The following is a 16,513-nucleotide window of genomic DNA, read 5'->3' as shown; positions in this document are numbered from 1 at the left end:
GACCTCGAGACTGTCATACAGAGTGAAGTAAGTCAGAAAGAGAAAAACAAATACTGTATGCTAACATATATATATGGAATCTTAAAAAAAATGGTTCTGAAGAACCTAGGGGCAGGACAGGAATAAAGACGCAGACGTAGAGAATGGACTTGAGGACACGGGGAGGGGGAAGGGTTAGCTGGGAGGAAGTAAGAGAGTGGCATGGACATATATACACTACCAAATGTAAAATAGATAGCTAGTGAGAAGCAGCCACATGGCACAGGGAGATCAGCTTGGTGCTTTGTGTCCACCCAGAGGGGTGGGATAGGGAGTGTGGGAGGGAGATGCAAGAGGGAAGAGATATGGGGATATATGTATATGTATAACTGATTCAGTTTGTTATACAGCAGAAACTAACACACCATTGTAAAACAATTATACTCCAATAAAAATGTTAAGAAAAACTTAATTGTTCAAATATGGGAAGGGGAATCTCTTGAGTTCCACTGAACCATTATCAGTCATTCAGAGGTGTTCACCTCTATGTATCAATAAAATGTGCTGTGCTTAACAAATTCAGAAGCAGCAGCATTATACAACTGGAGAGGTTTTTTTTTTTTTCTTAGGCATTTAAATCTGTCATGTATTCCTATAACTAGTTCTTGCTTTGCTTTAGTTTTGCTGTTGGTGGATTTGTTTTGTTTTGTTTGGGCCATGTGAACCGTTTCACCAAACTTAAAGCTTAATACATGAATTAAACCCACTTTGCTCTTGAAGATTTTCATGTTGCAACTTTCCCATTAGAGAAGACAATTTGACATTGTGGAGCTTTAGATTATTATGGTCACACTGAAGACTTATGTCCACTACTTTCCTTTCCCATTTCCTGTTCCAACAGTACTGATCTACCCCAAAGCTCCTGCATTTTATTCCTCTCTGTGTATACATACTCTTTCCTGTGCTTGCAGTGTTCTACCCTCCCTCTGCCTGGCTTACCCCTTAGCTTTGCAAACCCCAGTTTATGTGTGCCCTTTCCTAGGAAACTCACCTTCCTTGCTCCCCAAGACTTAAACACTCTATCTATTTCCATCCAGTAGCTTACCCAGATACAGGATACGTACTTCAAATGCTGCTGTTAGTTCATGGTGCCGTACTGCAACTTATTTTTATTTATTTATTTTTCACAATCTGTCCCCCTCTGAGTGCGTGATCTTTCTGTCTGGTTAGATGCTGTATTTTATTCATCTCTATGTTCCCATGCCCACATGTATTTTCTGGCCCATAGTAATTGCTTAAGAAATGCTGGATGAATTTAATTAAGTGATACATATTACTCCATCAGCAGCAGCAGGTAATGTTTTATTTGAAATCCAGAATATATTTGTTTACTACTTAAAAATCAAAAGTTAATCTAGAGAAGTTAGCATCCTAACCATGCATTGCCCACCCCCCCACACACCCCAGTACCCTTTTCACTTAAATAAGAAGCTGTTTTATTCTTGCAGTTTCTGCTAAATGAGAAGGCAGTGTGATCGAGCTGCATTAATACAAGTGGGATTTGCCTAGACATCAATAAACTCGAAACGCTCCCGGTAGGCCACTTGTAGTGTCAATAAAGGTTCATAATTACTTGCTCCTTTGAGTATTTTAGACCCAACCTCCTATTCGCTCTGCTGTGAGCAGAGACCTGAGAGGTTCTTAACTTTCTACATCTTAGAGGAAGAATGGCAAACATTGCCAGGGCTCTCGGGTTTTCAAGCAAAGGTGTTGGCTGTTATCCTTGTTATTTTAAGCTGTCAAGGGACTGGAAATCGGAATAGCCACTCTTGCGCCCCTCCAGCAGAGGACTGGGGGTGAACCTCACCGTTTCTGGGTTTAGGAAGGTGTAAACCCCAGGGGCCAAGAGTGGATGACAGCTGGAGACACCGCTCAACCCGAAAGAACAAGAAATTGAATTGAGAGGCTCTGGGGGAAGGGGTGGAGGTGGAGAGCTTGGGGCCCGCTCAAATAGATGCGGGAAATCCTGGCTTCCAGGCACTGTCACCCGAGAAGTGGCTCCCGATCCACCTCCACCACCCCTCAGTAAAAGCCAAGCCAAGGCATGGTACAACCTGAGTTGCAAGCTTCTCTCTGGGTGAGGGCGGAGATCCAAGACTTGGAGAAGGACTCTGAAGTCTAGAACCTAGGACGGGAAGAGTGCCCCTGCCACACAATACAATAGAACTAAAAAACAAAACTAAAAACAAAGAGCAAAGGGGAGGAGAGGGTGAAAATCAGGCTAAATGCACATTACTAAGACTTTCAGAGAAAAGCTTGCTCTTCTATTTTTTTTCCTTCTTTTCTTCCTTCCTCTCTTCCATTTCTTTTCTCCTTCCTTTCTTCGTGTGTGTGTGTGTGTGTGTGTGTTGTGCGTGTGTATAGGTGTACTTGCATTTGAAAAGGAGGTCCTACTTTTCTCAGAATCCTGTCTCTCAGCAGGGAAGTTCAAGTGGGATTGGAGTTTCCTTGACTCCTGCGTGAGGAGTTTCCAAATGGCAATGAACGAGTCACATAAATATCCATGAAGTCCCTAATGACACCTCTGTCATCGGTTGTTTCCTGCAGAATCCTGAGTCGGGGTCGTCATCCACCACCCACGCTGAGTGGGCGATCGGCTGATCTGCTCGCGTGTGTATTTGTACTTTCCGGATTGAGCGGTGCACGGAATATAATAGGTCCTCCAACTCCTTCCCCCTCCCTCCCCGCATTCACTCCACTTCAGAGGGCGTGCGTTTGTGTGTGTGCGCGCGCCCGTGTGCGTGCGCGCGTGTGTGTATATTTAGCAAAGACGCTCGTAAGAAAGTACCCCTCTTGCTACCCACCACCAGCTCTATCCGATAGAGCAGGCGTCTCCGATCTGTCCCCAGCTGAGGTGTCCTCTCCACGCTGATGCGGACTATCTCGGTGCTTCCTTGTCCACAGAGCTAACGCTTTGGTGTCCCGAGAGGGCGACCTGACTTCTTAGTGCGCTGCTCTCTTCCCACGGTGTGCGAGCACTGGTGCGTGCGTGTGTATGTGCGTGTGTGTGTACACGACTGTGAGCTTGTGAGCTTCCTCTCTGCACAGTTCAGGCGAGGCCGGCGACGTTACTCTCCAAGCAGCCGCCAGCGACGAAAAGCAACAGCAGCCTCCGCCCCTGAGTCCCGTGATTGGCTGGTTTTGTTCATCATTTCCATGCTAGGAAAAGGGAAGGGCCAGTGACGCCCCCGAACCCGGCTGCAGAAGCGGCCGCCACCTCCAATGTACAAGGTGTCTCTTCGGAAAAAAACCTGAGCCCCAGGGAGGCGGCGAGGAGCGAGTTAGGGCTGGCGGGAACCGCGAGAGAGTGCGCTGGGCAGCGCTCGAGGACCAGCGGGAGCTTGGCCGCAGAGGACCCTCGAGACCTGAGATCCCAGCTCCACGCTCTCCTCCCATTTTACAGATCCCCCCCGCCTCCCCGCGACTACATCTCCCCAAAACGGAGCCTTTATATGAAGAGAAGGTGAGGGAGCTGGGGCAACCAGGACTTTCCCGGGCACCCAAGATGCGCTCCATTAGGAAGAGGTGGACGATCTGCACGATAAGTCTGCTCCTGATCTTTTATAAAACAAAAGAAATAGCAAGAACTGAGGAGCACCAGGAGACGCAACTCATCGGGTAAATGCAAAGCTTCATTTTAGGATATGATAAAAAGTCAAGCCATAAATGAAATGTGAATATAGACGACAGAGTGAGGGTTGGGGTAGTATTTGTGTTGGTGTCAGCTTGTGTTTAGCCTCGTGAATTAAATAACAAAGGCTGTTGTTGAGGTGTGTGTGATTCTCTACAGCGGGTTCTCAGTACGAGTTCAACTTGCCCTGTGCGGTGATAGTGACAGTTGTGTTGGTGCTGGGGCTCGCACGCCAAAGAAGTCACTGCAGAAGTGTCAACAAAGAATGGGTGCCCTTGTCCTTTTAGTCCCAGGGCAGAACTCAATCTAGATTTTCTTTATTCACCATCTGGTTGCCCTTCCTTCTTTCTCTGCCCTATCACTCTAGGGAGGTACTAGAGAAAGCTGGCTTACTGAAAGGCTGAAGTTAAAGCTCAGAAAGCAGGAAATGTGTCTCCTCTGTTTCTTTACAATTCTTTGGCGTCGGGTAGATCTGTGTATCATAATTTGATTAGAAACTCCAGGTCAGCCAACGATACTTCCTTATTTGCTGTCCGTGGGTAAAACCCATGGGCGTCATGGTTACAGTTTTGGAAACTGGGTGCTGTAGCTTCACACAGACTATATTTCTGCTCTTTAGTTTGTCTAGATGAGTTTAGAATCTTCCTCCACCCCAGTAAGTTCTCTAAATATCACACTTCCTTCCTCCCTCCCCCCTGGCCTCTGTGTCTTTGAAGTTTACCCAGGAGGTGGTGGCAACTTTGTGTTGCTTACATAGATTGGAAGCGTTTTCTGAGGATGTGAACCTGGTTGTCAACTCTGTTCAAAGTCCTGTTTCGGAAATCCTGCCTCATCCGGAGGCGTCTGCTATCGCTATCGGAAACTCCACACTGGCAGAGATGCCAGCCTGGTTTTTATTTTCCCTAAGATTTATGAAAACCAAGATAGAACCCTTGCCGTTGGGGCGGGCGGGGTCGGGGGTGGGCGGTGGACAGGACTGCTAAAACGTGTGCGCGCGTGCACACACACACAAACTTAATTCACTCCGTTACTTAATATTCCTGCTCCTCCCTAAGTAATGAGAATTTAAGGGAGCAAGACGCCGGCTTATCTTTACATAAGAAATTGTTATTTTATAGAAAATTAACATAGAAGTACAGTCGAAAGGGACGGGAAGGGAATGAAAAAGCTAATAAGGGATGGGCTGGCTGATTGTTATGCATCAACAAATCTCTAAATGGTCTATGTTGGGGGGAAAAACGCCGAACTGTATGATGTTAACATAGGGAGTGGGTGGGTTGAAAATTCAGCCTAGCTCGATTGTCAGAAAAGAAGGACTCTGGGCGGGGGTGTGGGCACCCCCGGTAGACCTGTGCTTCCCAGGCAGACAAAGGGGTCTTCAGGAAGGTGGTGAACCGGCGCGTGGGGGAGAGGCGGAGGCTGGGGCGTGGGGGTCGAGGCTCTTTGTTCCCTTCCCGGCTGGTGGGCTCCGAAGATATGCCTGAGCCCAGACAAAGCAGCCAAGCCTCGCCAGGACTCTTGAGGTTCGGGCCCTTGGCTGGCAACCCTGGAGAGCGAGAGTGGGAGGGACGAGGGAGGCGAGAGGAGGCACCACCCGCCCCCCAGGCGTCCTCTCCGGGCCTCCCTTAGCCGCCGGCAGGAAGGAGGAGCGCATCCCGAGTCCTCCGGGTCAAATAACCGACCTGGGATGCGCCTCATTTCCCGGGCGACGTTCCTCCCGTGGCCTTTCCTGGACGCCGCCAGCCGGTGGGCGCTGCCCAGGGCGCCGAGGAGGAGTAGGAGGCGGGCGCAGGCAGGGGCGCGGCGGTCGGGCCAGCTGGGGGTGAGGGGTTTCTCTTGCACCTTTTTCGGGCTGAGCCAGCTTTCCCTGCTCCTTCGAGATTGCGCGGGGCGGGCGCGGGTTGATCAAACAGAAGGAGAAGTGCGTGGCGGAGCAGCTGCTGCTCCGCGAGAGCTGGCCGCGAGGGTGGAAGAATGGTGAGGAGACGCGGAAGCCTTTACTGCAGAAATCAGGCCCCCTTTAAAATTAAAAAAATAAATAATAACTGCTGCTCAGTCGGCAACCGGGCTCCTCCTTCCTAATTAAATCCCGCAATTACAGCCGTGCAGGGCGAGGCGGCGCGCGTCTCCCTGTGCCCCGCAGCGTCGGGGCTGCCGCCGCCAGCTCTTCCCTGAGCCCTTGGGGTCGGCGCTGCCGGGGGCAACGTGAGGACAGCTAGTTCCCCCTGAGCGCTGTTTCGCTTTTCCCTCACATGAAACGTTCAGAGGAAAAGCTTGTGATACCAGTTTATAATTTCGTTTCAACTCCAGAATAGTGCTTCTGGTGGAGGAGTTGACTCATCAAACGGCCTTCTTCTCCTTGACTCTCTTTCTACCCAAGCCACGTGGAGGAACTCGTTTTGAGATGAGTAAACTAGAGTGGCGGTTTGGCCCCAGAACCCAGGCCAGTAATCAGCAGTGACGTAAACAGCAGTCCCTGACTTTTTGGGGGACACTGCGTGCCTTGCGAGTGGGCAGCGGATTCAATTAAGGACAGTTCCACAGTCCATGTATCTTAGAACATCCTCCTAGATTCATATTTAGCTTCCCTGCTACCATTTGCAGTAGGCAGCAGTTTCTTTATCTATTCGACCTGCCTCCCGTTTTAACGCTGGAGGTCCCATCTAGAGTCAGTGTAGCAAGGTTCTTGTATGCAATATGGAGCAGTCATTCCACAGAGAAGGAAAAAGAACAGCAGCCCAGCTTTCCTACCAACCATCCACATTCTCGTATCTCCAGAGGAATACTAGCAGCATGTTTGTAATAAGGAATTATTGGAGAATAGGTCAAGTAATAATTGGACATTTAAAACTGTTTCCTTCGAAGCTAACCTATCAATTGCCTGGTCTGTTGACTAGTGAAGTTTAACTGAAAGGGCATTAGGGGTATGAAGTGGTCTATTCTTAATTGATATTTTTTCTTAATGGGAAAAATGGCACTTGCCTCACAACTGGCCTGTAATTTTACTGGCTCTGTGTGCTCTTTGGTATAATTAGAAATATGTTCACTTAAGGGTTCTACAGGTAAAAATATGTGGGTATATGCATCTAATGAAATAATGTATTTAAAAGTGTAACAAACTTTAATACCAAATAGACATTTGCTTTGATTATTATTCCTTAAAACTTGCTACATACTCTTTTCCTGGGTGACTTTAAATGACACTTTAACTTACTTTTCTTACTATCTACAGATTTCCTTTTTAATTTGTGTACTTTAGGTTGTCTCACTAGATGATCAGCAGTATTAGTTCTGAAACTTATGATAGAAGTGACAGTGGAGATAAACATTCATACTTAAAGTATTATCACTGTTAGCAATGTTAGTTCCAGTTTGTTCTAAGGTGGAACACACTCTTGTAACTCAGGAAACCAGAATCTGCATGTTACTTCATATGTTATATTTGGAATTCTACTAAAAGCCTAGGCTGTAAGTTAAGGTAGTACATCGCATCTTTATTTTTAGTTGTTTGGCACTTAAGGAATGAAAACACAAAATTGCCTGCTGTTTGTGTTCAGGCTTAATTTGATGCAAGTTCTTTTCATTTAAATGACTTAAATTTTAATATTAAAGAGAAAATTTAACCTAAGGGAACACATTTATTCAAAAGCCAAGTCAAGAAGAGCTTACAGTGGGGTTCATTCCTGGGCTTTGGGGGACCTAATTTCATGAATGAAAATTAATCTTGTGTGTTATGTACTGCAGAATTAATAGAATAAATTGTAGTGATGCCTGGCAACTCATACTTCAAAGAAAAATATTTGTAAAGACTAGTAATATAACTGCTGATTAGCTTCTGTCACTGGTATCGCATAGATGACCATCTAACTGGGTTTTTCTTAGCTCGATATAAGCAGGGATACTTTATAATATATATTGCTTTATTTCTTTTATATGTTGTGTAATTATCCCTTTAGAAGTACGTGTTGAATCTTCCTGTATACACCCCATCCGAGAAATGTTTTCAGTGCAGCTGTTTAGCACTCGTGTCTGATCTGGGATGAGAAACTAGTAGGGGGTGGCAACATCCTTCATGCCTTGCATTCACAGGAAGGAAAAGCCTATTCCAGACCGAGTACTACCAAGGTCACAAGCAGAAAAACCCCTTGGGACTCATTTAACCTATACAAAGAAATTTGCTCCAGAGCCTCAGGTTGCTGGCAGCCTGGCCTTCTCACACATGAATTCCATTGACTTCAAGAAGTGTTACTCGTTGTAGCTATTTTCATTCAAAATTCTTTCCAGTGGTAAAAGTCTGAAGTTTGACTTATCACCAGTTCAATGAAAACAATTCAAATAGCAGAATAATGTGGTAGCATTTCATTAATATAAAACTGATTTAAACTTTTAAAGCACTTTTTTTAAATCTTAGAGGTTTTGAAAAGCCTCCATACAATATCATAGCAATCATTCTGCCTTATAAAAATGTATCTTTATCTACCTGTCAGTAAAGCAATCTCCCACAGATATTTAAAATGCCAGCTTACTTCTTCTGTAAAAGTTTATTGGTGGTGAAAATAATTATTTTAATTGTAGCAATCTGTGGTTAGAAAAAGATGATATTGACAGGACAGTTAATTATTAATAAGATGAAGATGGGGAAGGTCCCTACCCCTAGAAATGGTGAGAATTTGTGTCCATACTCTTGAAGGCGTATCTCCAAAAGTGTGAAGGTTAACTCTGTATATCCACATTTTCATTCATATGTAATAGTTATTATCATTAGACGTGTAATATAAAAATTGACTCGGGGCTACTGAGTAGTAATTGCACCCTATGTTTCCTTGCATCCTAAATGACCTCTATAAAATGACTATGATTAGCCATGCATAGGCATGCAAATGTATCATTTTCATCAGTAGGACAGTTTAAAATATTAATTTTTATAGAGTTCTAAATTTCACAGGGAGTAGTTGCATTTGATGCTTTGAGTTGCTTCAAATTGGAACTACATGTTTAAAAAAGAATGCAAACCAAAATACCAAACTATCAGCCTCCAATTACAGAATTCATCTAGCAGCTGTTGCACAGGCAATGTTTCCATTGATAGTAGGGGAGGATTGCCTACATAATAAACACAGATTTAGACTTTGTGACTGAGCAAATAGTCATGTTACTTTTTAACTATGTTTTTGAGATTCTAAAAAATTGAGGTGACATGTAAAGAAATACAGATATTGAAAGGGCTATGCCATAGAGAGGTGGCTATTTTATTCTCTGAATCCGGGTTTACATGTATAAAGTACCAAGGAATAGTCTACTGAACAATGAAGAGGTTCGTCTATAAAGGTCCTAATGGTATAAATGCGATCATAGGTGTCTGTCACCTACCACCAACACCCCTGCTAGTAGCATGCAGCATGATATACTTGCCTGTTGCTATTAATTGGTGGGGATAGCATAGTTAATTATTTGATATAACAGAAAATACCAGTAATAATGGCTACTGAATGAGTTTCCCCCCCCATTGCAATCTCTATCTCCTCACCACCAACTATCAGGGAAGCATCTCATTGTTGAGATGTTTTGAGACCGATGTAATTTTAGAATTAGCACTTCAATTGTGTTTTATAAATTACTTTCACATGCAGAGCTCCACTTCTCACAAAGTCAAAGCATATTAGATAATGTTTTTGCAATTTTCAAGGTAAGGTAAAGTCACAGTGGCTTTACCACCGTGAAAGAGAATATTGTCAAAAGACATATGGGCTAGCAAGTGATAGAATCACAAACATGCCCAGATCACCTGATATTCAAAGTCTTCTTACTCCAAAACAAAAGCTCTTTCCATTATGTCTGTATGTCTTCTGTGACAATCTTAGGAGTCACAGTTACACAGATGCAGGAGAATTGGCCAAACATCCTGTCTCTATTGTTAAACACAGCAGGGGAGGGAGGGGCTAAAGGGGAACAGAACTTCGATGAGAATTTTTTTCCTAAATACTACAAAGGTCTTTTCTTTATATAAAAATAGTTTTATTTCAAAAATAATAAGTAAAATAATAAGTGTAAATGATTCTCCTGATAAAGTTATATTCACCTAATCTTTATAATACCTTTCATCATGCTCATACTTCTTCTAACAGGTAGAAAAAGTTGTATCTACAAGTTGTCACCAGTAATCTAAATCAAATTATGTATTATGCTGTTTATACAAAATGCTTCTTACTTTCACAAAGCTGGCATTGTGATTTGTTTCAGAGATGGTGAGCTGTGTTTGAGTCGATCACTTGTCAATAGTTCGGATAAAATCATTCGAAAGGCTGGCTCTTCAGTCTTCCAGCATTCTGTAGAAGGTTGGAAAATCAATTCCTCTTTGGTCCTAGAGATAAGGTGAGTTTCTTTAATAAGACATAATAAATTTCATATCATGTTCTAGAATACATTGGGCTTGGCAAACTTATATTGAATGCTTGATTTATAGTTTAAGTATGAATACTTCAGTAAGGGTGAACAGGCTCTTAATGTTTCTCACTGAAGGATGTGAAACTATAAAACTGAAATCATTATACAGCCAGAAATATAAGGATGAATATGTGAGTTTTTAATATACTGTCTTTATACTAATGAAATAAAATGTTCGACAGAATCCTAATGTTTAACACACTTTTCTTTATTACTCAGGATGGACGTATATTTTGAGAATTATCTTTAACTTCTCTAAAGTCTTCATACTGATCTTGTGTTTTCTCACACTGGATATAAGTAGAGCCTATTCAACTGCCATTTAGCCAACAATTATAAATAAATTTGACTTATTCTATGAAGGGGTATTTCTATGTGTGCTCCTGTAATAAAAGTCTCAATAATTATACCTTAAATAGGTAACAATTAGCAAATAAGGCTTCTAGAGTACAGGTTTATTCTCTGTAAGATTCTGATATTTTTGCTTAGATAAGCTCTTGAAATCAAACTCAATGCCTACATATATCCATTATATCTTGTTTTCTTCAATTATAATTCTCTAATAAGAGAGTTATGGCCAGACCTTCCTAATTATGGAGGAAGCAAGCAGATCATTTTCTCTATAGTTACGTTGCTGCATTGGTTGGTATGTTTAAATCAGCATTTCAGTAAATCAGAACTCTTTTAAAAAGTTCAAGAGAACAACTGTCCTTTACGTAATAAAATCATTGCATTTTTCTAGTATTGGCAAAATGCTAATTACTCCATGACTGGATATGAACACACAGATTTTGTAAGAGTAGGTTAGTGGTTAAGAGGGTAAGCTGCTGATCTGCTGGAGTTTCTACCTCCTCACTTCTTGGATCACATGTACGTATAATATAGATTATAAGCCCCTTTAAGGAAGAGTCTACTATCTTCATCTTTAGAGTATGCATCGCAATTCATAGAATGCATTGCAGCAAAGGCACTCACTACATGTTGAAATATAGTTGAAAGAATGTCTGGAAATTAAAAAGAAATGGGCGCCATGGAAATTCAGAAATGGTTAGACTACTTTGTTTTAAAGCTTTCAAAGTGACTGGAATGGAGACAGGAATCAAACCATGGCAATGTCAAGTGGTGTATGTTTGGCTGTTTTTAGTTTAGGGTGAACTTTATGTATTTGTAGGCAGAGTGCAAGAACAGTGAAATGAGTAGCGTGTGATGTAGTGCAACTCTGACAGAGTTTATAAATTGGTGTCTTTTGTGTAGAATATGTTCAGCAAGCAATATTTATTTCAACTGGGTAAAAAGAAACTTAAAGCAGTACTAAAAAATTAGCAGATTTCTTATAAAAGTACAGATTTTCATATACTCTTAAGAAATTTTAAAATGTGACAACTCTGGACCTGTGTTCCTCCTGAGAACTCTTTGGCTTAAGCCAACACGAACCACGAGCTCTCCAGTTTGACAGTTTTACACCTGGAGCTCCCTTTTCTCATGATACCTACCTAGTGTCTTCCTCACTAACTCATACTCCTATACCTACATTTGAATTTAGAAACCCTGTAAGAGATGAGATAATTATGAGGAAAAAGCTATAGGATATGGAACTAGATGGGGCCATAAATACAGTGTGGTTGAGTTTAGCAGAGAGTAAGGATTTATGTTTCTTAGAAGTAGATTGGAAAAAGAGAAATATGGGTGATTAAAAAAGAAAATATTTGATCTCTGAGTATGCCTAGAAAGAGAACTTTCAAGTTTGAATGATTTGGCAAGGAAGTTGTCAATTATGTAAGGCTCAGTGGATCAGGTAAAGGAAAGTAATAGAAGAAAGTAAAGTAAAATAAGAAATTGTAACAGTTTAATATATCTAGCCATGCTAAATAATGTATCAGATAAGTCTAATAAATAAATTAAATACATAATTAACAATAGTTTAATCAATATATCTGGCCATGCCTTCCTAGTATCTATGAAAAAATGAATACTATAGATGTGCATGAGGCTATATCTATTGCTATTTTTAAGATATTCAAGCTAAGGGTATTTAACATAAACTGACCCAAGCAATTTATTATTGCAACTTTACAAATTAATGAAGGTTGCATTCATATCTTTGAGGGTGATTTATTTTCAATTATAACAGCTAATAATATGAGTGAAATGTTAGTACTCTTCATATGGTTCTCCTTAACACATAAGTAAACAATAAAACAGTGAGCAAATATTGAATAAGACATACAAAGTTGTCACTTCCTTACAAGGAAATAATAATTTGTAAAACCATTACCGTACAATGTACAAACAGTTCATAAAAATTATAATTGCCTATAGCTGTAGTGACTAGTAAGTATCAATCAATTTGACACCTATAATAAAAATATAGAATATAAAAATACCTGATTATTGGCTTAGCTTTCTTTTTAAATCATACTTGAAACTAATCTTAAAGTATTTTGGTTATTTTCCTTTGTTTTTTCCCCACATCTATAGCATTTATGAAGAACCACATTATTTTGTGTCTTTGAGGGGGTGTGGGCATATTTTACAAGTGTTTTCAAAATTCTACTTTGAAGCTTTTGATTAAGATGTTACAACCAATCATTTTTGATCTTACATTATTGAACTATGCTTACAAATCTTTCTCATTTAAAAAATCTCATTAAACTTAATGCACTTGTGATATTCCTAATAAATTATTTATCTGTTTGCATTAAATTGTGAAACAGTCACTGAAGATAAATTGTTTTTCCCTACATTTGTAGACATGATTTTCTTTCTTATTACTGATTCTTCCAGCCCTATATGCACTCTGCCGCTTTCATAAGCACATCAAGAATTGATTCATATATATTCATCAAACAACTGTACCTCTGGGGAGTTGTCTGAGAGAGACAATTTCATGTATTAGTTCATTGTACTTTGAAAATTCATCAAGATTTAGGGAAGTTCATGAATTCCACAGCTAACTTCACAATTAAACTAATTAGCTTGGTTAAAGGCTTGATGTTATTGGTAGTAGTTCTTTATTATTGTAAGCTAAGAAATGATACATTTAAGACGTATCAGATGTTGTGAGTATATCTGTGAACATTGTACTGAGAAATTATCTAGTCATGTCCAACACTTGTGACTTGACTTTTTTTCATCTTTGGGTTGTTTGTTTCTTTCCCCCTCATTTTTCATATGTTGGATAGAAAAACCTAAAGAATTACGTACAGTACCAGATATGGATGTATAGAAATGTATGAGCTCAGCTACTCATCAGGACCAGAATAAGCACATCATAATTAGTCAGTAAAAATATTTTCAACTCTTAGTGTTATCATATATCGAAGTTCTTAACCAAATAAGGTTTGCAGGTTGACTAAACATAATTGCAAATTTATATGTGCTTCAACTGTCAAAAAGAATTTGCTGTTGCATGCATTGATTTACTTTAGAAAAAGGTCCACATACACTTCAATAGCACACGTCATGGGTCACACAGCTTGTTAGTCCCAGAGTCAAGCTTCAAAGCCAGGCCTGACAGTGGAGCCAGAACTCTTATTATGAGATAAATCTTCTGGAAGACTATTGTTTAATACTAAAAATGCATACTATTAAAATGCGTCTTTATGAAGTACAGAGAAGTTGAGTTTTTTACTCTAAAATAATATAAGATAGTATTCATCCAATATTACCAAATGCTGGGCCAAATATCAAATGTCTATCTGAGGTGTAAATTAAACTAAAAAGTACTTTTCTTCAAGCTTTTTTTTGAGACAATTTTGCCTTTTCATTTGGTTGTGTTCAGGGTTTTTCTTTTAATACTAACTAGAATATTTTTCCTATAACAGCTAAAACCCTTAGCTCAGAAGCCCTAACAAGCTATAGGTTATGTTTTTTTTCAGAGCTTCGAGGCATGTTGTCTTGCAGAAATAATCTTTTGAGGACAAAAAATTGTGTTCTGTCTGCTTTTTGTAGGCATAATGAAACACTTGGCATTTCTTAAACTTTTTTTTTTCTTTTTAGTAAACTATGTCACTAACAACTGAATTGATTCACTGATTTTTGTCTGGAGTCAAAAGTTTGCAAAAACTGATTTCTAATATATGTATCACTACCTAATTTGTTTCTCAACTTGTGATGCATTCCAGCTGTAAGATTTGCTTCACAATACTTGCTGATGGAGTCAACAATGTCATTTAGATTAATTTTAGTTGCCACAGCACATGTGCTTGTTGTTGACAGGAAACCTACAGAGAAGAAAGAGTGGCACCTGGTGATAGGTTAGCTATACGTAACATTTCACAAGTGAAAACAATGTTTAGAAAATTAATTCCCCAGGACTCTGCAGCTGCTATTTCAAGTGGTGGGTGATGTTGAAAGGGAAGTTCTACTTGAAAATTCAGCTGAAAAGTTTCTGTATAGAATCTATTCCTGTCAGTTTCACAGTCTAAACCAGTCTTTCAGTTTAAGCCAGCATTGCCTAACAAAAAATATAATCATTATGACTAATTTTTTAGTCTTACCAAAAGTGAAGCATATTTCCTGATTTCTATCAGTTATCTTTATCGTTAAAACAGTTGCTGAACTTAGGTGTTTGCTTTTCGAATAGGGTTTCAAAAGTTACATTATGCTTAACAGAATGACAGAGACCTGTAAGGAATCTTTTGTTGTTAATGTTCTTTTAAGTCGCACACAGAAAACACAATCCTCTGCTTTAAAAATCTGGTAGTAACTCGACCACATATTACAAAAACTTATACTGGTACAGCCTGCATATTAAATGTCGGCTTTTGTTGATTTATGCTTCCTTAGAGCCCAGAAGTTAGAGTTTTCTTTCTATCTCTCTCATTCTGAAGTAATTTTGTTTAACTTGCTGTTTTCATTCATATCAAGTACCTTTTGAGCAAAGCGTATATGTTCTCCTTGGTAGTACTTAACGTGTTGTTTCAGTTCAGCATAAGTACAAGAGTTTTTCAGGCTTCCAGTGATATTTAGTTAATTACATTTAAGCTCTAGTTTTCTTCTTTCTGTTTTTTTTTTTTTTAAATAGATTTACAGTCTGAACAACAGTTAGACTTAGCAAATCCATAGAACTTTTACAGTCCATTAAATCTATAATCTAAAAATACCTACAGCCTACTAGGGAGAAAAAAAAAACTAACTTTACTCTTACCAGAAAATATTAAGCATTTTATCAGTATATTCACTCATAGTAATTACTTTCAGTCTTTCTTGCATCCTACACCAGGAATCTTAGCTCAGATAGTTTTCCATGTGTAGATTTAAGCCCTAAAATAGAAATGAAAGTTTGGTTCAATGCAGGAAAAAGAACAAACTAGAGACATTCAAGGCCCCCCCCCCCCACCGCCTTTACAGTTTAAAAAAGCAAATTCAACACTAACAATTGTTCTGAGTTTTCTCTAAGAAACTTACATTTTATATTTTGATTAGTCTGTGTGAATTGGTATTTTGTATTCTGTCTTGGAAAATACTTTTACTATTTTTTACTGCTTCCATTTAAAAAATAAACTACTGTTGAGCCTGTAAGACAGCATTGGAGTAATACATGCAATGGTATCATCTGTACTTAATAATTATTTATCACATTTAGCATTATTTTCTTCCTGAACCCTTACAGTCCACTTTTTAAATATCAATTTTCCCTAAGAATGAATAAATTAAAGGTGTTCTCTTATACTCAGATTTAAAAGATGTATGTTTGCAAATATTTTTGCTGCTAACTTTCTATAACACAGCAAAGGTTCTGTGATTGCAAAGTCCCTCTTGCTATCAGTTGACAAGCGTTTAAGTGTTAACTTTATGAGTAAGGGGATTTTCCTTTTTGGATTTCCAAGCTAAAGAGTCTTCTTTGAAATCTGGACCTCTATTCACTTCATGCTTGCAAACATGCCACTACTTGTGAGTTGCATCTTCAAATACTTACAGCAACCCCTTTCAATTAAGTTCAAAGGAAAATGATAACACCATCTAGTTTGGCGATCTGACCACATCCGTGCAGTCTTCATTTTAGAGTCAAGCTTGTCATTTTCACAGGAAATGAAAAAAAAATTTTTGTTGAAATACAGGTGTCAGGCATTATTTAATTTTTTCACCAAACAAGTAAGTGGTAGTTAATTTGTACAAACGTTGATTGCTGCTCTTGGTGCTAGCTGTTAACTTTTGTGAAGAATCGCATGTGCTTAACATAATGAAAGAGTTCTCAATTTTCTGCAATTCATATGCTCTATGGTTGCTGATTTCACCAGCAATTCTCTTCTTAGGTAGTCTGTACTTTGTTAAGATGATTATTATAATGCCTGATAATTTCTATTAATTTTAAAATTTCATTTGTAGGGCATTTATATAGATTTTCCTGTACAAATTTTACTCCTTGCAAACCTGATAATCCAAATATTTGAGAAA

The 16,513-nt window shown here is 39.5% G+C and overlaps 1 protein-coding gene across 1 annotated transcript in view; it reads left to right on the top strand.

Moving 5' to 3' along the window:
- Nucleotides 1-3,214: 3,214 nt before the first annotated feature.
- ST8SIA4 (ST8 alpha-N-acetyl-neuraminide alpha-2,8-sialyltransferase 4) overlaps nucleotides 3,215-16,513 on the top strand; it is a 104,265-nt gene continuing 90,966 nt past the window's right edge. Inside the window, exons 1-2 of the mRNA XM_060093200.1 lie at nucleotides 3,215-3,657; nucleotides 9,911-10,042. Coding sequence (XP_059949183.1) covers nucleotides 3,545-3,657; nucleotides 9,911-10,042 — 245 coding nt within the window. The 5' untranslated portion in view covers nucleotides 3,215-3,544. The remainder of the gene's footprint in view (nucleotides 3,658-9,910; nucleotides 10,043-16,513) is intronic.

This window comes from Mesoplodon densirostris, chromosome 3 (assembly GCF_025265405.1).
Source record: "Mesoplodon densirostris isolate mMesDen1 chromosome 3, mMesDen1 primary haplotype, whole genome shotgun sequence".
Taxonomy (NCBI): domain Eukaryota; kingdom Metazoa; phylum Chordata; class Mammalia; order Artiodactyla; family Ziphiidae; genus Mesoplodon; species Mesoplodon densirostris.
Note: the sequence above shows the minus strand (reverse complement) of the source record. Positions and strands in the feature narration are given on the sequence as shown.